A 21,468-nucleotide genomic window follows, 5' to 3' on the forward strand; every position below is an offset into this window, starting at 1 on the left:
ATTTTAAGGAGTTGGCAAGAAGACTCAGGGTATTTTGCTATTCACTATTAGTTGAGTAGAATAGAACATTCCTTTTACATTTGTATCATCTCAACTAGTGAATCCAAAGTTGTGGAGGGTTAAATTGAACCTGCTAAGATGGAATCAGAAAAAAAAGTCCTTATAGATGCCTAAAATGTATCCAAGTATGTGTACCTGGCTGACCAAGTAGGAATCTGAGTGGCCAAAGAGACTAGAATTTTGAATTAGAACTGTGTGCTATGCCTATTTAAAAAATTAAATTGAAGTATGTTCAGTAATAAATGACTTTATAATTTGAGATAATATGCGAACAGTTACACAACTGTTATACAAAAGTTAGTTGTTACAGTAGAAATTTAACATGGAATATATTTTTTTGGTTATGGTTTTTGTGGATATGTGTATGTATTTGTTATCGTGTTTTGTTATTACGGTTAGCCTTGTGTTTTAGGGTTTTTTTTTCTATTTTTATTTTCCTTGGAAGAACCATTCATAATATTTTTGTTTCCACAATAAAGACGGTATCCAACTGTTGAAAAACGAGCCAAAGTCTTCAATGGAGCAAGTTATGTGCCTATTCCTGAAGATGGTCCCTTTCTTAAAGCACTACTCTTTGAACTTAGATTATGGGATGATGATGAGGACTTCATAGAGAGTCGTGATAGCTGTTCACACATCAATAAAACATCCGTCTATGGGCTCCTCATAGGAGGTGGAGAACTCTGGCCAGTTGTTGCTTTTCTGAAGAATAACATGATATATGCTTGTGTTCCACTAGTTGAACAAACTTTATCCCCTCATCCACCGTTAATTAGCATTAGTGGAATTTCACAAGGCTTTGAACTTCTTTTTGGAGTACAGGATTTTCTTTCCTTGAGTCAAAAAAATGACACTGAGCTAAATACAAAATTGAACCAATTACCTGATTTGCTTCTACAAGCTTGTCCATTTGGAACTTTGTTGGATGCCAATTTACAGAATTCATTGGATAGTATTAATTTTGCTTCTGTGACTCATTCACAAAAACAGCCAGCCTGGAAAGTTGGAACATACAAAGGAAAACCACAAGTTTCTATTTCTATCACCGAAAAGGTAAAATCCATGCAATACGATAAACAGGATATAGCAGATACATGGCAGGTCGTTGGAACTGTCACTTGCAAGGTAAGGTTTCTCTCATACTTGTTTTATCATACCATTTAACACGTACGGAGAAAAGTAAAATTTTCTGACTTTATTTTACATTGTTATATGACATTCTTGATTTTTCTCATAAACAGCAGTCATTAAATGTTAGATTTGTGTGAAATTTTGTAATATTACCTTTTTGCATTCCTTATGAATTGTATTAGTTATATATTGCTGCATATTGATTTGCCTCATTATCCCCCAAATAAACATTTATTATCCTCATAGTGTTCTATGGGTTAAGACTTCAAGAACAGCTTAGATGGTAACTTCTAGCATGAAGTCCATCATGAGATCACAGTCAAGATTGCAGCTAGAGCTATAGTCACCTGAAGGTTTGATTGGGGCTGGAAAATCTACTTGCAAGGTGGCTAACTCACATGGCTAGCAAATTGCTGGTGGGAGGGTTCTGTTCCTTTCCATGTGGACTTCTCAGTAGGCTCTTTAAAAATCTCCTCACAACTTGGTAACTAGCTTCCTATAGATCAAATGAGAGATCAGATGAGGGAGACAGAGAAAGAGAAAGAAGGTGCAGGTAGAAGCTATCCTTTTTATTACCTAAGCTGAGGTCAGATGACATTACTTCCACCACTTTGTTCATTAGGAAAAGGTCACTAAGTCCAGTCCACATTCAAGGCAACTAGAATTAAGCTCCATCTTTTGAAGAGTAATGTCAAAGAATTTGTGAAAATATTTTAAAACCATCATACCTATTTTCCATTTTCTCTAAAAAGGATGAAATTGACAAATCTCTGACTTAATATCTAAAACCATTTTGAAGGGCTCTTGTATTATTTAAACAAGTTGGTAGATTAATGTAGGGTTCTCTGGTTTAAGGTTAGAAAATAGGAAATGACAATAGAAATAATACTATTATCACTTTGGGATCCCTGGGTGGCTCAGTCCAGTTAAGTGTCTCAACTGTTGATTCTGGCTCAGGTCATGATCTCACAGTTATGATATCAAGCCCCATATTGGGTACGACTGGGTGTGGAGTCTGGTTAAGGTTCTCTCTCTCCCTCTCCTTCTGCCCCTCCGCTGCTTGTGCTTGCTTGTGCACTGTCTCAAAAAAAAAAAAAAAAAAAAAAAAAATCAGGTAAGTTCTAGGTCCCTTCTGTGTTTTATAATTCCTGGTTAAAAGTTCAAATTTATATATGCCAGGTTTGTTTAAAAGATAGTATTCAGGTTTCATCTAGAATTTCCTCATTTAATAGTAAAAGACCGATGATCTGATATTTTAAATGACTAGGTGGCAAATAATCCATTGGTGGTTTTCGTAGTGGTTGCAATTTTCCGATCCCTTTAAGAATATTAGACTGTTAGGGGGTGCCTGGGTGGCTCAGTCAGTTAAGCATCAGACTTCAACTCAGGTCCTGATCTCACTACCTGTGAGTTCAAACCCTGCAACGGACTCTGTGCGGACAGCTCAGAGCCTGGAGTCTGCTTCAGATTCTGTCTCCATCTCTCTCTGCCCCTCCCCTGCTTGTGCTCTATCTCTCTCTCTCAAAAATAAACATTTAAAAAAATAAAAAAAAAAAAAAAGAATATTAGATTGTTAGGATATTAGACTAATTTAATAAGCACAAACTGAATATTTAAACATTGTAATAGTATTTGCTATTAATATTTGCTCATTTTATTATCTCCATAAATATCAAAAAAACCTTTTTTTTTTTTTGGTTCTTGCTAGTTCACATATAGAGAGTGAAGTAGCAGATGGTTTAAAAGTCAAAACACTAAAATAAAAAAAAATAAAAAAAAAAAACACTAAAATATTTTTAAGTTTTATGGTAAGGTTATTAGGCATTTTTTTTCCAAATGTGATAGACATTATTGTAACTGTTACCAAAAGACCTTTATGAGGTACTAATTATATGTGGTACTGTTCATAATGCCTGCCTGCTGTCTAAGTGCTTACGTTGTATAGTAGATGTATTCTTGAATTCACACATATGTCAAGCAGTAGATAAAAGCATAAAAAAGTGAAGCATGTCATATTAGAATGGAAAACAAAGGTGGGGTCCACAACTAGAAAAAGATACCCAATCAGTAAGCATTTTTTGAGTGTCTCTTATACATAGCAATGTGCTAGGCACTAGAAATACAAAGAAAGATATAACAATTTTTGCTTTCAAAGAACTTAAAGCTTCAAGAGGGAAACAAACAGGGCACAAATACCTATGGGGGTGGGCAGTTATTGCATGATGCAGACTATGTATATGATAGAACTAGCCGCTTGCATTTGAAGCTGAGCATTATACCTGCTGGGTTCTACTGACTCTTAAAATACTTGTTCATATCTAGCCAAACAAAACATATCAATAAGCCTTTATGGCCCAATTGACTAGTTTTAATTGGGGGCTTTAATAGAGGGAAATGTCAAGTTAGAGTTGAGATAGAAAGGAAGAACCTGATTACCATGAACATATAGGTAAGGTGTATCATTCTGGTTGGGTCAGAAAAAGAGCCATTAGGGGTACCTAGGTGGCTCATTCAATTAAGCGTCCAACTCTTGATTTCAGCTTAGGTCGTGATCTCACAGTCCTGAGATCAAGCCCTATATCATGCTCCACGTTGAGCGTGGAGCTTGCTTAAGATTCTCTCCCTCTCCTGTACCTCCCCTGCTTGCACTCCCTCACATGCTCTCTCTCCCAAAAAAAAAAAAAAAATTACAAGTTTTAGGGGAGTAAAGGTATTTAATATAGGATTTAGGGCTTACTGAAAATAATAGTTAATTTAAAACATCATGAAAGTGTGAAAAATGATTTTGAATTCTGTGAAGCTCATACCAGATGGAAGAGGAGTTGAGAGAATAAAAGTTTCTGATCTTCTGGCTGCAGCCTTCTAGAAATAGTCACTAATGACTGTGGTCTGGAGAAGTCAGAATTTGCAGAGAATTCTGAGATGCCACCATGTTGACAGCCTTGAAGAAATTCATGGAAAGGACTGCAAAGTGCTACATTTGGCCAGCACAGCCTTAAAGCAGGAGCTCAGGGAGAGGTTCTGTGAAGCTGTCATATCTGGCTTCCATAACCTTCCCAAAACACTGGCTTCACAGCTTCAGGGTAGAAAATGATGAAAGAGGTAGATTGGGAGCCAAACAATGAAAGACTTAAAAGTAATGCAAAACTGAGGGGGAACTATTGAAACACCTTGAGCATGGATACAATATATTTAAAGTTCTATTTTGTTAAGATAGCTCTGGAGGGTGGATTGATTAGAGGAAAGCAAATCTAGGGACTTAAAATAGCTTTTCAAGGGTTTACAGGCCTTTAGGAAGTCTCTCCTAGTCTCTGGCTTGGAATCTGAGTATGATAGAACGACTAACCAGAACACAGAAAGCAAGAGCAATACCTTGAAAAGTGAGTTAAGCTGGGAGAAATGACTTAGATAAACTCAGAAAAGCCTCACCCAGAAGACGTATGCTTCTAAGATCTTGGTAATACCTGTTTCTGTTTTCATTGCAGTGTGACTTAGAAGGAATCATGCCAAATGTTACCATCAGCTTGAGTCTCCCCACCAATGGGTCTCCACTTCAGGATATTCTAGTTCATCCTTGTGTGACTTCTCTTGACTCTGCCATTCTGACTTCTAGTAGCACTGATGCAATGGATGATTCTGCATTTAGCGGACCTTACAAATTTCCACTCACACCTCCCTTAGAGTCATTTAACTTATGCTACTATACTTCCCAGGTAAGCAATCTTGGCAAAGTTGAGACTTTGCCAATCTTCATGTTTATGAATCATTGTAAACAAATCATTCATACTTTTGGCCCACATGAGAACTTTTGGTTATTTATTTACCAGATAATAATTGATGAATGAAGATGAAGATTCAGTTCTTTGAATAGGATGCCTCTTTTCTCTGGTGTCTGTTACAGCACTGAATTGTTTTCAAAGTCATGGGAGTTATTTTTTTTTTTTAATGCTTCCTAATAAGGATTCCATGAACATAAGGTAGATCCTACTATGATGTCATGGTTTGAATCATGAACATAAAATACCTGTAATCTCAGGCAACTGTTGTTACAAATACATAATACTATTTTTAAAGGTTGCTTATTGAATAACTGCTGTGTCAGACACTGTCCTAGGCATGTTACATGTGTTTTCTCCAGTACTTTTAAAACCTTTAACGTAGGTATTACTAGCCCCATTTTACAGATGAAGAGAGTCTCAGAGAAGTTAAATGACATGCCCAGGGTCATATAACTGGTAAATAACAGAGCTTAGATTTGAACCCACACTTTCCACACCCTAAAACCTAACCTTCTTTTTACTATACCATTTGTCTCTTGTCCTAATTGTGAATCAGTAGATTAAAAAAACCTACTCTGGGAATGCAAGCTGGTGCAGCCACTCTGGAAAACAGTATGGAGGTTCCTCAAAAAACTAAAAATAGAACTACCCTACAACTACCTAACCTACAACAAGCAATTGCACTACTAGGCATTTCTCCACAGGAAACAGGTGTGCTGTTTCGAAGGGACACATACACCCCAATGTTTATAGCAGCACTAGCAACAATAGCCAAAGTATGGAAAGAGCCCAAATGTCCATCGATGGATGAATGGATAAAGAAGATGTGGTATATATAGACAATGGAGTATTACTTGGCAATCAAAAAGAATGAAATCTTGCCATTTGCAACTACATGGATGGAACTGGAAGGTATTACGCTAAGTGAAATTAGTCAGAGAAAGACAAAAATCATATGACTTCACTCATATGAGGACTTTATGAGACAAAACAGATGAACATAAGGGAAGGGAAACAATATAAAAACAGGGAGGGGGACAAAACAGAAGAGACTCATAAATATGGGGAACAAACTGAGGGCTACTGGAGGAGGTGTAGGAGGGGGGATGGGCTAAACGGGTAAGGGGCACTAAGGAATCTACTCCTGAAATCATTGTTGCACTATATGCTAACTAATTTGGATATAAATTTAAAAAAATAAAAAATAAAATAAAATAAATTTAAAAAAAGAAGGTAGAGGCAACCAAAAAAAAAAAAAACCCTACTCAAGCTAGCTTACATAAAAGGAATTTATTTTGATAATGCAAGAAGCAATCTTGTCATTCAAGGATAAAAAGCATACCTAGCCTGTACTAGGAATAGAACCAGAAAATGAAAATTAAAGTCACTCTGTACCAAGGTGTACACTGTCTGTCTCATCTCTGCTTCTCAGTTTCCTCTTCCAACTTGATTTCTCTGCTTCCACATGACCTATAGCTCTAAGTTATACTACATACATAGAGTCTATTTATTACTTTAGATATACTAGAAGAATGATTGGCTCTCTCCAGCCTACAGAGTTTCTCCTCCAATTGGTTATTGGTAATCAACTGAGTAAGCTACTGCTGAGCCAAAGGGTGGGTAAGTCCTGCTGTCATAGGACAGCAGGAGCTGTGAGGAGGCATCATTGAGCAATATGTCTAGTGCATGTCTTATGTTGCAGGTCATAGAGAACCTGGAGGAGGGGAAGCTGGATGAGTAAGAGAAAAAACGATGTATTGCATACCTTGTAAGGCACCTTTCTCATCACTGGAAATAGAAAAATTCCTACCTTTAGAACAAATAGAGCTCCATCATCTATTATCAAAACAGTTTGGAGTAATCTGTATATAATAACTACTGTAAGGCCTTTTTCTCAATCATCATTGGTATTTCAGATCCATTAACCTAGGAATTATACAAAAATTTGTTTGTGTTTGTTTCCAGGTCCCTGTTCCACCGATTTTGGGTTTTTATCAAATGAAAGAGGAAGAAATACAAGTAAAAATAACAGTTAATTTAAAACTTCATGAAAGTGTGAAAAATAATTTTGAGTTCTGTGAAGCTCATATACCTTTTTATAATAGGTAGGAATAAAACGTGATGCCATGATTTCTGCCTTTCTTAGTACATTCCCACTGCCCTACAATAAATTATTTGTCTTTGTTTTTTACCTTATTTTTAAGATCTAAAAATTTTATTTTATTCAAATGAATCCTGATTCTGAATCAAAACTTAGTCATATAAATAATCTCTTTAAGAGACTTGTTTAAGACCATGTTTAAGAGATTAACCTAGTTTAATCTCTAAACTTGCTAGTAAATATAAATTTAAAAGCAGTGTAGCTTCTTTAGGGATTATTTCACTCCTGGCTTTATTTCTAGCAATTTCTCTGTGCTGTACGTACAAGTCAACCCAACTATCAGCTACCTGGTGAATTAAGCCAATCATATCATAAGATTACATTGTCATCAGTTCTGTTTTTATTTGTTCTACAGTATAGTTCTTTTCACAGGATGCCAAAATCATAGTTTTAATGCTATGTCAATCTATATAACTGTATTAATACATGCTATATGATTTTATAGTTGTTTTTAGAATTAATAATGAAATGCACATCATCACCAAAAATGTTTATTGTGTTTCTGGTGTTTTTTGAGGTCTAATATTCGTTATTTGTTCTACTTTATTCTGCAAACTTGAATACAGATCTGCTTTGTATGTTATACTTATAATAAATAACACTAGCAAGATTTGACTTAGATCTCTTAAAACTTTTCTATTTATGATCACTTGTTCTTTCAGTTGTGTCCTTTTCTTTTTTAAAGGGGTCCAATCACACATGTGGAATACAAAGTGAGTTTTGGCCAGCTTGAAGTATTTCGAGAGAAAAGCTCATTGGTCTGGATTATTGGTAAGCTTCTATTTATTAACTTTTTTTCATTCATTTGTTGTAGAATAAAATAGTTAAAATTGTTAAATAGTTAAAATGGTTGATTGGTAGGGGCACCTGGGTGGCTCAGTGATTAGTTAAGTATCTGACTTCAGCCCAGGTCATGATCTCACACTTTGTGAGTTCAAGCCCCACATCAAGCTCTGTGCTGACAGTTCAGAGCCTGGATGGAGCCTGCTTCAAATTCTATGTCTCCCTCGCTCTTAGCCCCTCCACTGCTCACACTCTGTCTCTCTCTCCTTCAAAAATAAATAAACATTAAACCAATTTTCTAAATAAAAATAAATAAATAATAAAATAAAATAGTCAGTTGGTGCATTTGTGTTCTTAGGACAGAAGTTCCCCAAATCAATGGAAATTAATCTTTCTGGAACTGTAACTTTTGGAGCCAAGAGTCATGAGAAGCAGTCATTTGATGAGATTTGCATTGGAGGTACAGCATATTTAAAGGTAAATACATTTATATGGCTCACCACATTAGAAAACTTGCGTTTCTTTTTAAATTTTAAATACATCTAATTGATTTTTAACGTTTTCTAGCCATTTTTTGTTGGAGAAACTTCTTGTCTGCGCTAAGTCCTTTTTAAGATTTTTTTGTGCAATTTCTATTTAGTATTAGTCACTTTCTGTTTCACTTAATATGTAACAAATTTTAAGGTGAAACACTTAACTATAACTTTAACACATCAAATAAACCAAGTTCTATCTACCCAGCTCTTAGTTATCACATTCAACATTTGTATACAAAAAATATAAGATGTAGCCCTTGACCTCTGGGATTTTCCACCAATACATGTCAATAATTGATCAATGCTAACTGCTTTTGGTATTTGAAGGAAACAGTGAGCACTTCTGACCAAAGTGGTCAAGGAAAGTTTTGCAGTAGAGATGGAGTTTAAGCAAAACTCTGAGGCCCAGATAAACATGAAAATGAAGCTTTGAAGATTGATGAACATTTATATAGGTAAATAAATGACTTAATCAAAGGAATGAATGGTAACAAAGCATGCTTAGGGGCCGTGCTAGAAACAGTAGTAACACATAAGGCTGGATAAGTGATTTAGGTCTAGATTATAGCTTTGGAGGGTTTGCATTCTAACTTTTATTCTTTTGTTAGAAAATGTTATACTTGTTTTGAATATGGGAGTGGTTGGTCTTTCAGAAAACAATACTTTACGAAGATCAATCTGGAATGGATGTGAGAAGGTAGGTAGAAAAAAAATAATGAAACTTGAGAGAGAGGAACTATTTTTTAGCTATATTAGTATTCCTGATGAAAGGTAGTAAGTTAATGATGCTGAAGGTCACAGAAAGAGAGACTGCTGGACATGCTGTGATAAAGGTAAAGTATTCATCACTAATTAAATATACAAACAAGAAATGGTTTTAAGCCCAAGATTAAAAAAAGAAAAATGTGGCTTAAATCACACTTGAAACTCCAAGAGGGCAGAGACCATGTGAGTGTCATACGTTCATTGTTTTATCACCAACATCTAGTTCATTCTCTACCACATAAATATTTGATGAAGGATGAATATATTTAGAAGAAAGTACTAATACGGAGAAAGTTGGGAGGAAGTGGGTTTCATATCATGTATGTTGCTGGTAATAGCAACATATCTCAGTGTAAGTATCCAGTAGGCAGCTAAAAACCTGAAGCTTGAGTCTTAAGAGAGAGCTCAACAGTATATAATGGCTTAGGTGTTATCTGTGCGGAAAAAATAGTTGAGGCAGTGGAAATGAATAAGATCAGAAAAAGAGAAAATAAGAGAATGATTTAGAAGAACCAGTGAGAAGAATTGAAGGGGTGATCAGAAAAGTAAGGAAAATCTAAATAGAATGGTAAAGAAATCAAAGAATAGAGATTGAAATCTATATATTAAGATAATTAGAGGAAATGGTAATGAAGTCTGAAGTACACTAGTGATATTTGTTTCTTCCATCTTGACTTCAGCTATGCCCACAAGCTTTATTTCAGAGATTATTATAAAAATTTCTATTTCCAGATAGTTTTCAGAAAAAATGTGGGATGTCACTACATTGTAGGTCTTGCAAACGTAGGGATTCTGACTTTTGTAATTTATTTTCATCCCCTACTCAGTTATAATCTTTCATCCCCTACTCAGTTATATGTATAAACATAATACATATTTGTGTTTACTGAATAGATTTATTTTTATAATATCTAGTTATGTGGAAATCAATCTTGGCATAACTTCCAGCATCCAGAATTATACCAAACAAACAAGCAAAAGCCCTTTACTATTAGAGTTTGAGATGCAATAGGAAAAAAATTGCTTTGAAGACTTGAAAATTTACATTCTATGTATGTGGATCAGTTAATTTGGCAATCAAAAGGAGAAACTTAGGAAGTGGGAGAAAATTGCAGGGATGGGAGCTAGGAGAAAAAAAAACATAGAAAAGGTATCAGGATATTACAAATTTGGGAGCTTTGAGCAGCAAATATGAGAACCACAGCAAAAGGAGACTGGTGCTCCCTCATAAGACAGATACCTTTCATAGTTTATCTGAATATCATTGTGACTCAGGCACCCCACCACTATGCCTTCAGAGAAGGTGTTAACAGCCCTTTCTACAATATAATAATTGGCATTTATACCGATGATGCCACATTATCAATTAACTCCAGAAATATGGATTACATTCTAGAAAGGTTTTATAGGTGAGAGAAAGGATGATTTTTAAGCTTAATTCTATAAAAATTAAATTTCAGTTTTCTGGAAAATTAAGCAGAATATCTCATTCCCTCCAAACACCAGATAAACTGTTTCAGTTTTAGTAATTGCATTGTTGGGTTTTGCTAGAAAAGTGTATACATACATTTCTGCCTGTAAAAGAATTATGATCTGAAATATATCACAGCAAGATAGCCTTAGAGCTAGAGAGGACATACAGAGCACGAGACACCCTAGGGGAAGAAGCACCAGCTTTTGTTGTCATTTGGGTCTGAGTTCAAATGCCAGCTCTGCTCCTTACATTCTGGGATGCTAATCTTTCCCATCTCTGAACCTCATTGCCTCATTTATAAAATAAGGATGCTTTGCAGTGTAGATTAGTGTCCATATTAGTGAAGCATCTGGTGTATATTAAGCACTTCATAATGACAACTTCACAAAGAAATGGTCTTAATAAAGGGGGAAAAAGTGTATATGTTTATGCATGCATGTGCGTACACACATTTTTATTTTGAGAACTGTGTGAAGTAAATTCCTAAAATTGTGTCAAGGGAAAAAATGTAGCCATCACTTTTACCAAATAATCATCTCAATTTGGTATATTTCTCTTCTTTTTCTAGCTTCATTTTAGGATCTTAGATTATACACTCACTGGTTGTTATGCGGATCAGCATTCAGTTCAAGTTTTTGCATCAGGAAAACCAAAAATAAGTACACGTAAGTTGTAGAGATTCAGATTAACTTGAGGGAATAAAATGGCGCTATGCATTTACTACCTAAGATAAAATCTAACAGAAATAGATTAGAGAATAATGCCAATTTGTAAAAATTTTGACCTGATCCTATCCTGTGTAATAGTGTGTGTACTTTTTTGTTTTTTTAATTTTTTTTAATGTTTATTTATTTTTGAGAGAGAGAGAGACAGAACATGAACAGGGGAGGGGCAGATAGAGAGGGAGACACAGAGTCCAAAGCAGGCTCCAGGCTCTGAGCTGTCAGCACAGAGCCCGATGCAGGGCTGGAACTCACAAACCAGGAGATCATGACCTGAGCCGAAGTCGGACATTTAACTGACTGAGCCACCCAGGCGCCCCAGCAGTGTGTGTACTTTACCTTGTACTCTGCCTTCTCTTGTTTATACAATGGTCTGGATGAGCAAGGACTGGCATAGAGGCAAGCTTTAGTATAAAGTTGGATTTGTTTTGCTATGGTTATTCTTTGATTCAGAAGTTGTTCCCAGGGGCTTTGGTGTTGGACAGACAAAGGTTTGAGTCTGGTTCAGACAATTTATTACCAGTGTAACTTTGGGCAAGTTAGTAAACTTCTCAAAGCTTTAGTTTCCTCATCCATAAACGGAAATAATAGTACTGTTTACCTCAGGATTGTTATGAGATTTTGATAAAATTATATTGACTGAGTACTTAGCATGATGCTTATAGCCTGTAGTATGGATTCAATAAATGTTAGATATGATTATTACTTAAATTTTTAAATATTTTTAGCAAATGCTGTAGTCAATGAGCAGTATTTAGCATCCTCTGCATTTTACAAATGGGAGTGCAATAGAAAGTTGCCAGCCTTCAGTGAGTTTGTTGGTTGTAAATAAATATATATACTGTATTTGAAAATACAGGGAGACAAAAAGATGATTCATTTATAAATGAATCAGAATTATTTGATTCAGATCAAATATTTATAATAACATAGAACAGAAAAGTAGCTAGAATGAGGTTAAGTTAGTTAAATGTAAGCAGACCTCTTTACCTCATGTATTAAGAAGAATAAAGGTATTAAAATCAGATATATAGTTCTTAAACTAAGGATTGTAGTCCCCAAAATAGGTAGGATAAGACAGGACTTTGTACTTGAAAGTTTCAAAAGAATTACAGAACTTAGAACTATAGAAGTCTAAGCAACTGTGAATGGCAATAATAAATTCTGTGTAATGTAACCAGAATAAGTCATATTCTTTATCTCCCTAGGATTTCTCTGTTGTCTCATTCATCATTCTTTTGGTTGTATTTTAAAGAAATGCATAAACATGAAAGAGTCTTCATAATGCATTTTTTTAATGAGGGCAAAATATGAGATATATCAGGTTAGACAAACCAGTGGTTTTGTCTAAATACAAATATTTTGGATTCTATCTATGGGATACTGAATGCAAACAGATAAAATGTTAGACTGTGGGACAATATTTTAGGTTGTCTATGTTGTCTCTTTAGGTAATGTCTAAAATATTTTAAGTATCTTATTAATATTAACATATTGTAGTAATTCTCAGGGAACGTAATATAGGATGGGACATTTCAGTAATGTACCTGCTTCTTAATGTAATTAATTTATATTTTAATATAAATTAATATGTTACTATGTTGCATAAAAGATCATTTTAAATGCATAATTATGACCAGTCTTTTATTTCCTTCCTCTGTTAGTTTCAGAACATGACTACCACTTTGTGCATCTTCACAGTAAAATCTATTTTTGTAATATATAACTTAGTTCTGAAACTATTAACGACGATAATAATGTTTATTTAAGTAATAGTAGCTAACAGTTATTGCTCACCTTGTGCCAGGCACAGTTCTAAGTATTCTATGTGTGTTAACTCATTAATCCTCACGGCATCCTATGTGAGAGTTAGCTCCATTTTACAGATGAGGATGCTAGTGGAACGTGGGGGTTAGGGTCACATAGGTAGTAGATGGCAGGACTGGGACTCAGACCAAGCAGGCTGGCTTTGGAGCCGGCGCGCTTAACCAATATGCTGTGTTGCCTTTCGATGTTACTAGGTTCTCAGACTGAAAAAGATAAATCAGTAACAAGGTAATACATCCTACCTTTATCTCCTTCATTATGAAGAAGGAAGGTAGAAAAGGCAGAATTAGATATTTAGTGATATGTGTCACAACTAGAATTTACATGGATCTAGCTCCAAGTGAGCATTATTATCTCAAACTTACATATCAGAAAACTTGAGTTCGGAGAGGTTGTCCTTTGTTCAAAGCTATAAAGGTATTAAAACAAAAAGCTTAAATTTGATCAGAACTTTAAGAAACCATCGAAGCAACTTTTTAAGACTATTACTAGAAAGTTGGATATTTATTTCTATCTCTGAAACTTTGAATGGGAAAAGAATAGTAAGATCAGAGTTAGGACCATGGTAAAGAGGTTACTGAAGGGAAACCAATAAAAAATTTTTAGTTTTTTTGTAGTTGACATAATGGTCCATAAGAAACAATTTAGGGAAACCATGAGAAAATTGATAGAAGTAATATGAGTAAGGGATATTGGCATAAATTTGGCATAAGCTCAAAGATGGATTCATATATTTAATAAGCCCATATTTTTAAAGTTGTAAAAATTATAATGCCTTGATAAAGTGAAATTAAAATGAATATTTCAGAGTGTTGCCTTTCTTGAAATAATTGTGTCCCACAATTCTAAAATATCATGACTTTGCTGTCTCATTGAATTTTTGTTAAGATAATACAGTCTTACCATTTATTTCCTTTTTCTATAGACCGGAAACTAATTTCTTCTGACTATTACATCTGGAATTCTAAGGCTCCTGCTCCAGTAACATATGGATCATTATTACTGTAATTATCTCATATTTAAATAGGATTTATATAATGGTAACATAGTTCAAATCATTTGTCTTTTATTTTTAATGTGTATGCATATAAACTATGAATGAAAAAAAATCATTGAGTGATTTAATTATAAAAATGTTACTGTTTAATGTTTTTAGATTGACATAGTTTGAAAGAACATTTTAAAGGCTAATGTCTCCTATTTTGTTACCCTTTGATTTTATTCAAATAAGATTCAGAGCATAAAACAGTCATGATTCACTTTAGGCTTATTTTAGACTAGTCCTGGGTCACTCTACCATACATGCTCTTTCCTGTCCCTGTGGCAGACATGGCCAATCAGTCACAGGCTTCTTTCTCCACTGAGCCTTCCTGGATACGGGCTCAGTCTCCTCATTGCAAAGGTGCAGGCAGCCATTCCCAATGGATTGTAGATGATGTGCAAGATAAAAAACTCTTTAACCTTTCAAACCTGAGTAGTAAGCTCCTAGTACAATGTGTTGTTGCAGAATACCAGATACCACATCAGAAACCACTGTCAGTCTCTTGGAAAAAAAACAAAAACAAAAAACAATAAAACAGTCAATGAAAACAAAGTAATGTTGTTTAATTAGTAACCTGTTCTTAATCAGAACTATCTTATTGACTAATAAAGAATCTGCATAATTCTATATAAGGTGTTTGTTTATCTGTTCTAGAGTTACTTTACTTTTCAGGTGAACTTACTAATCTGCCACAACAACATTTTGCTCAGGATGTCAGTAAGCATACTAAGAGGAGTGGGATACCTTCAAAAAATGAGCATAGTGTTTTGGTGATCACTTAATGCGTGCAAATTTTTAAAAATAAGTTTAGGAATAATACTGTTTTTCATGTTTATTATATGAAAGTTCTTAATGAATTCAGGTAAAAATTCAAAAGCTGTTCTGTGAGTAGAGAGTATTAGTCTTATTTCAATCTCATGTGGCATATTTTGTCACTCCTGCTTTCTTATTAGCATTCTCTTGATTTCTTTAGGAACCACCTGTACTCTTTATTCTCTACCTGTCTTTACAATTATATGTCTCATTCTATTTTCAAAGCAGTTCATTGTCAAGTTGGACTTAAAGTGACCATTCAAGAAAACATGAAATCTCAAGATCCTTAAAACTTAATCCATGTCAAGTTTCTTTTTACAGAATAGCATTAGAAGCATTATAAAAAATATGCATTACAGATTAATATTCAATTAAATTATCTCTTGGTTTCTATTTCTTAATGAGTCTCCTAAGGAAGAGCTTAAAGAAAGCTTCTAACTCCTTGAAAGAGAGCGATGATAGTTTGAAGGGATATTGCAAATAAATTTAGGATTTAAAATATGATTTTTTTAATTAGGGTCAATCTCACTCATTATAAATTCTCATTTTCTCAAGGCATTATCATGGCAGAATGCTCCATGTTCAAAATTATTCCAAGTAACAAAGAAAATAGAATAACTGCCTGACCAGGACTTTAACTTATTATTCTAGCTTAATCATAGATAATCAATAGTAAAAACTTTTCTTTTGAAAGAAGGAAAAAGCCATTTCCCTTAAGTTATTTGATCTCTCTTAAACTCAAGGGAAGCTTAACATTTAACTTATGTTAATATTAATGGAGCCATTTGGACATCTTGATTATTGTATAAATGTTGGGTAGAGTACACTACGATAGGCAAGAGGCATTTATCTAGTAAGTACACAGATATTCAGTATAATAATCCCCTAGGGAAAACTTTCCTTACAAGCTATCAGAAAAACCAGTGAATCTTTGGTTTGACATTTCTAGAAGCCTGAGGAAAATGTAAGGAGTCCTGGAAAAGTATAGGGCGAAGGGGAACCTGATGCCATCTGTTGCCATTCCATTCTAACATAATGCTACAGAACTAAAACCAACTCATGTTTTCATCCTGTTGAGATCAGCTGGGCACACTGTGATGCTTTTGATTTTGTCTAGAAACCTGTCACTTCAGGATAATTTCTGAAGACAAAGTCTGTTTCCCGTTTGGTAGGTGACCTGTTTAATGTTTTCCCTGTGTCTGGGAACTCCTTAGTGTAATTAGCGACCTTTGAACTCCACAACTAATCCTGAGCTATTTTGTATTCCTTACTCATCTTTAAGGCTGGACCTTTCTTTTCTTCAGAGTCCGCTGCCACAATTAAAGAAGAAACAGCTGCATTTCAAAGGGATTCCGATTCCAGAAGCTTAATCGTGATTGACATGTTCTTATTCTAAGCTATAAGACACTCTAAGAGTCCTTTCTTGGGTTAAAACTTCAATCATTTTCTAAAAAATTATCTCACTATGGATTTTATTCATTTTCTTTGATAACTATTCTTTGCATTTTTTAACTTGAAAGATGCTTTGCGTTTGTGGTGAATATGAGCATCTACTTCCAGTTAAAGATTTGGATGGTGTCAGACATACTCTAGACGCAAAATTGCTAAATTCCCTTTTAGTGCCAAAATATGATTATGAAATCTGATGTCTGTCGTAAGGGTAATTATTCTTCAGTAGACCCCAAAGGTACAAAAAGTGTTAAATTTCTGAAAATGGACTCAAAAAAATAGTTCATGATTTTCATAAAACCCTTCTTCATTTTTTACTAAACAATATTTTTAAAACTTTATAAAGCCAGCAGTACTCTTAGAGTATAAGTTAATACCTTTACACTGGTGGGCACTTTTTACTTTTCTTTTTTAGATAATCAGTGTGAACGTCAGGTTTGAAGTAAATGGCCTTCTCAGGAATTCTTAAGAGAATTATTTATATAAGAAGGCTTTTTTGATTAAAGAATAGTCTGTCTCATAAACTAATTTTTTCATACCAACTCAGTGTTTCTCAGTTAAAATTATTGTCGTTTTTATACATTGTGTGATTTAAGATCTTTCAAAGCACAATTTTATACACAGTAACAACTAATATTTTCTTTCATGTTGTATTATAGTATTTCAGGCTGCTTTATAGATATTCATATACCCCTGTACCACCCCTGAGAGGTAGGTAGGTCGAGTTATCATCCAGAGCCTCTGTGGGGACTGCTGCCATAGCAGAACGGTCGTTTCTAAGACAAAGGTCAGAAAAGGGATGTTAATAAACAGTCCTCAGGTTTAAGGGACTTTTTTAGGATTACATCTTAAATTCCAACAAATCAGATTTAGGAGTTACTGAAAGTGAAATTGATCCATCCCTCATCCAAACTTTGCAATACTTTCCTGTTCTGACATCATTTAGATAGTTAGCTGTATTATCAGATTAGAAACCATTGTACCCAGCTGCTGAAAGGAAAAGGAGGCAAAAAGCTAAACATGGGATGAATTCTGAACCTTTTAACCTGGCTGAAGTACGTTGGTCCCTGTTATGCAAATACCTTCAATCCTCTGCTAAGTTCAGTGGAAATAATTTTCTTGAATGACAGGTTTATTCAGCAAGGATTCAGTTGGTGATTAATCCCCCTTTGATCTAGGGTATTTCACTTAACTACCAGTTACCTCGTTCTGACAAAGTGCAACTGAGATTAGGGAGATCACTAGAACACTACCAGGGTGTGCGTTTATTCTCTCTAACCTTTTAAAGCAAGGGCCAAGAATGCAATTTATTTTCAGTATTTGAAGATGTAAAGTCCTGTCTGCTAAGTTAGAAAGTCAATTGAATACCAAATGAAGTTTATTTCTTACGTAATAGAACAAACATTTCTTTTTGCTTTGACTAACAATGATTTTAGGCAACATAGGCTTTGAAGAAAGAAGAAACAAAGACTATATTCTAAGTATATCTTCTAGTTTTATTTCATGTACTAGAGTGTATACTTATTGGCCCTGCGATAAACCCAAAATCAAAGCAATGGCTACAACTTAGGCTGAGAAAATGCTTCTATTTTTATTAAACTGCATGGTTTCTCCTCGCCCTCCCCCCCATTAAAAAAAAATGTCATGCTATGTGGTAAAGAAATCCAATGGGGGAAACATGTAATACATAATTATTCATCTTAAGACTTAGGGTTTCAAAGCTTTATTTGTTAACTTTGTTCTTTCTTGAGGAAAAAAGGCTTGTTACATTGCCATCATAAGATAATCATGTTCTTTTTCAGAATGATGTTTTTTTCTATGAAGGTAAATGATGCCATTATGAAAACAATTCAGATTATTTTAAATTATTAAAATAACTGCCTTCCACTGTATTGCTCACTATTTTTTCTGCCTTTTTCTCATTTGAGTACCTCTTCTTCCATAACTTTAAACCTTAAAATATTTTATGTAATTTTGCACAATATTTTAAGAATAAAATATTAAGATGTGTTTTATGCTAGGTTTCTCAAGAAGTTCACTTAAAACTATTATCAACCTCAATGTCAGTATTTATCATCCAAGATATCAAATTTGGAGATTTATTTTCAAGTATATTTCAAGTAGGTTTCAAGACTGACTCTTAAAAAAAGAAACAATGGTGTGTAACAAAATTGTTTTTTAGTATTAAATTATTAATTTTATTATTACTGACAAGGCATTTTTTAAATGCTTAATAATTGTTCATTATTCTAGTAGCAGTTTGCAATGTAAGTTGCATATATACATAACTTTCTTACACGTTTTTTGGCTCAAACATTTTGTGATCCAGTTTCTAAATTGAAACAATGTCTTATGCATATCTAATTCATGTTGGTGCCGAATCAGTCTCTCTAGTTTCAATTTAGTAACCAATCTGTTTTGAAATATCTTTTGATACCAAGTTACTTAACCAGAGGAAAATTGAAAAGCAGAAAAAGACTTAAGATGGAAGGGCAGGATCCCCTGGCTATGTTGCTAAGAAACTAGTATTTTTAATAATTACTACTCTATGCAGTCAATATTTAGTTAATAAAATGTAATGTATTTTGAAATATGCTGTCAGAGAAAGACTATAGCAAACGTGTATACATATGTATGTGTGTATTTGTATAATGTATATGTTAGTATGTGTGACTTGGTGGGTTTCCCTATGAAATATTTGTGTATCATGTCAAAGGAAGAATATTGAAGTCAAGTATCTTCTCTCTAAACATATTTATTAATAGTGATGGAGAGGTTCATTAAAATGAAAATTGCCAAAGAACTCATGCAATTACTCTAGAAGACGGTTACAGCTCTTAGGAACTGAAGCCTTTTCAACTAGTTTCTAATTTTTTTCATCAGCTATTTTATGGAGATGATAATATTGTCTATGTGTAGCCTGGAGAAGTCAATGCCTTTTCTGTATGATCAGTTTACTCTGAGGTCCAGATTGACTTCTCTAGGCCCTGACTAATCTGTGTAATTGTTGGCAGTGTGGTGCTAATGTAAGATGCACAGCATTTATGGATTGTCAGGTACCCTGGGATGGAAACCACCTGCTAAATTGTTTTTTCCAGTAGACATGTGGAAATTTATATGTCTTAATAATCCACTAAACGTTTGAGGTCAAATTGTATGTTTCCTTTATATGTGTCTTCTTTTTAAATGACAGTTTCTGTAAAAACAATATTGCTTAGTTAACATACTAATAATAGAAATAAAAAATAAAAAAATTATTATCCCTCTTAAAATTTTTACTTTTTCTTTCAAAGGACTTGAGTGCCCTCTGCAGGCTATAAAGAGATAATTAATGACTATATTTAAACCCTGTGATTTTTTTCCCTTTTAGAAGCATAGCCTGGATTAAGTACAATCCATTTTATTTATATTGTTAACTCTTTCATTTGCCAGTGATTGAAGAAAGAGTTTCTTTTCTTTGCCAGTATGTGAAAAATACTACCATTGAATTTTCCAAATCACTTAGCTGGGACTCTTTAAATGTTGGAACTATACACATTGGAACTAACCATACACATTCCCTCAAAGAAAGGAGATCAGGAAAACATTTAGCGATTTTCAAATTTGTTGGAGATGTGGAGAATAACTTGATTATTTCCCATTACATTTTAGAATATTATACATTTGATATAAAGCCTTTTTCAGTGTGCACCATGTAAAAATTTTAAATTACATATGAGTTCTATGTATTGATCTTATTGATGAGTGATGATTGTGTTCAAGTTAAAAACCAAGGCTTCTTAGAATTTCTTTAAAGAAAGGGTTGAACAGATAATGCTTCGTTGCAGTATTGTTGTATAAGTCTGCTAAATAGAAGGATCATTTCTATTGGAAGAGCAAACGGCGGAGGTTTCATTGAGTCCCTCATTTCAGTGTACCCATACTTTCTCAACAGGTGTAACAGTTCTGTTCTTAAAGATCTAGAAGTTCATTTTGTATATAAACTATAGAACTGAAGTGCCAGTGGCTTTCTGATTCACTTAATGCTACCAGGGAAACTAAATATGATGAGAACAGGAATGACTGGATCAAATTAATAGAAATAGATCTTTTTGCAAGCAACATAATGCTCCTGATCATCAACCTTGAAAAGTAAATTAGAACAAGCAAATTACTGTTGAAAAATTCTTTCAGCACTCTGCTGTTGCTACTCAGCTAGTCATGGCTTAGCCAGAGGCAAGGGAAAAATGCACTCAGTTTTGTATTAACAAAGGAAACATTATTAAAGGGAATGTTTACATTGTGTTTATTGAAGTGTTCAAAGAATATTTGTTGCATCTTCAACCTGCTATTCTCTAGCCTAGTGCATGAGTCATAATAAAAATGAGCTGTGTGTACGTTTTAGAAAAATAACTGACATTTAACTTAATTTGTTTCTGATCTATCTTCAAAATATTTAAGTATCAGACTTTAATACTTTCTTTTTTGAAGATTTTCATCTAAGAAATGTATCCCATAAGAAAAGACTCATTTGCTTGAATATACCTTCCAATTACTTCTAAATGCTTGGTAAAATTTTCTTCCCCAAAACAACAATGCATAAGAAATAATGAGCTAAAAATAACCCCCCCCCAAAAAAAAAAAAAACAGCTGTGAAATTATTGAAGTGAATGTGTAACAATATGTAATATGTGTATTGGAGAAAGAGCATGATAATTGTGAGAGCTTTTGTGAGTTGCAGTTATCTTGAACTACTTCATAAAAACTAAGTTGACAATAGACAAGACAGCAAATGATAACATGTCAATCTAACATTTAAACATTTAAGAAGTAACGGGGCGCCTGGTTTGGCTCAGGTCATGTACTCATGGTTCCTGGGTTCAAGCCCTGTGTCAGGCTTTGTGCTGACAGCTCAGAACCTGGAGCCTGCTTCAGATTCTGTGTTTC

General features: G+C 34.1%; 1 protein-coding gene across 7 annotated transcripts in view; it reads left to right on the forward strand.

Moving 5' to 3' along the window:
* AP5M1 (adaptor related protein complex 5 subunit mu 1) overlaps positions 1–21,468 on the forward strand; it is a 29,883-nt gene that overhangs the window by 4,012 nt on the left and 4,403 nt on the right. The window contains exons 2-9 of one of the 7 annotated variants that reach the window (XM_058739153.1): positions 540–1,185; positions 4,677–4,904; positions 6,936–7,075; positions 7,817–7,902; positions 8,273–8,391; positions 11,258–11,354; positions 14,164–14,242; positions 16,398–21,148. In XM_058739153.1, coding sequence (XP_058595136.1) covers positions 540–1,185; positions 4,677–4,904; positions 6,936–7,075; positions 7,817–7,902; positions 8,273–8,391; positions 11,258–11,354; positions 14,164–14,242; positions 16,398–16,416 — 1,414 coding nt within the window. In that variant the 3' untranslated portion in view covers positions 16,417–21,148. Of the gene's footprint in view, positions 1–539; positions 1,186–4,676; positions 4,905–6,935; positions 7,076–7,816; positions 7,903–8,272; positions 8,392–8,777; positions 8,906–11,257; positions 11,355–14,163; positions 21,149–21,468 lie in introns of those variants that run through there. The other 6 variants (XR_009264490.1, XR_009264488.1, XM_058739152.1 and 3 more) reach the window with 6 other exon arrangements.

This window comes from Neofelis nebulosa, chromosome 7 (genome assembly GCF_028018385.1).
Source record: "Neofelis nebulosa isolate mNeoNeb1 chromosome 7, mNeoNeb1.pri, whole genome shotgun sequence".
NCBI classification, from domain to species: domain Eukaryota; kingdom Metazoa; phylum Chordata; class Mammalia; order Carnivora; family Felidae; genus Neofelis; species Neofelis nebulosa.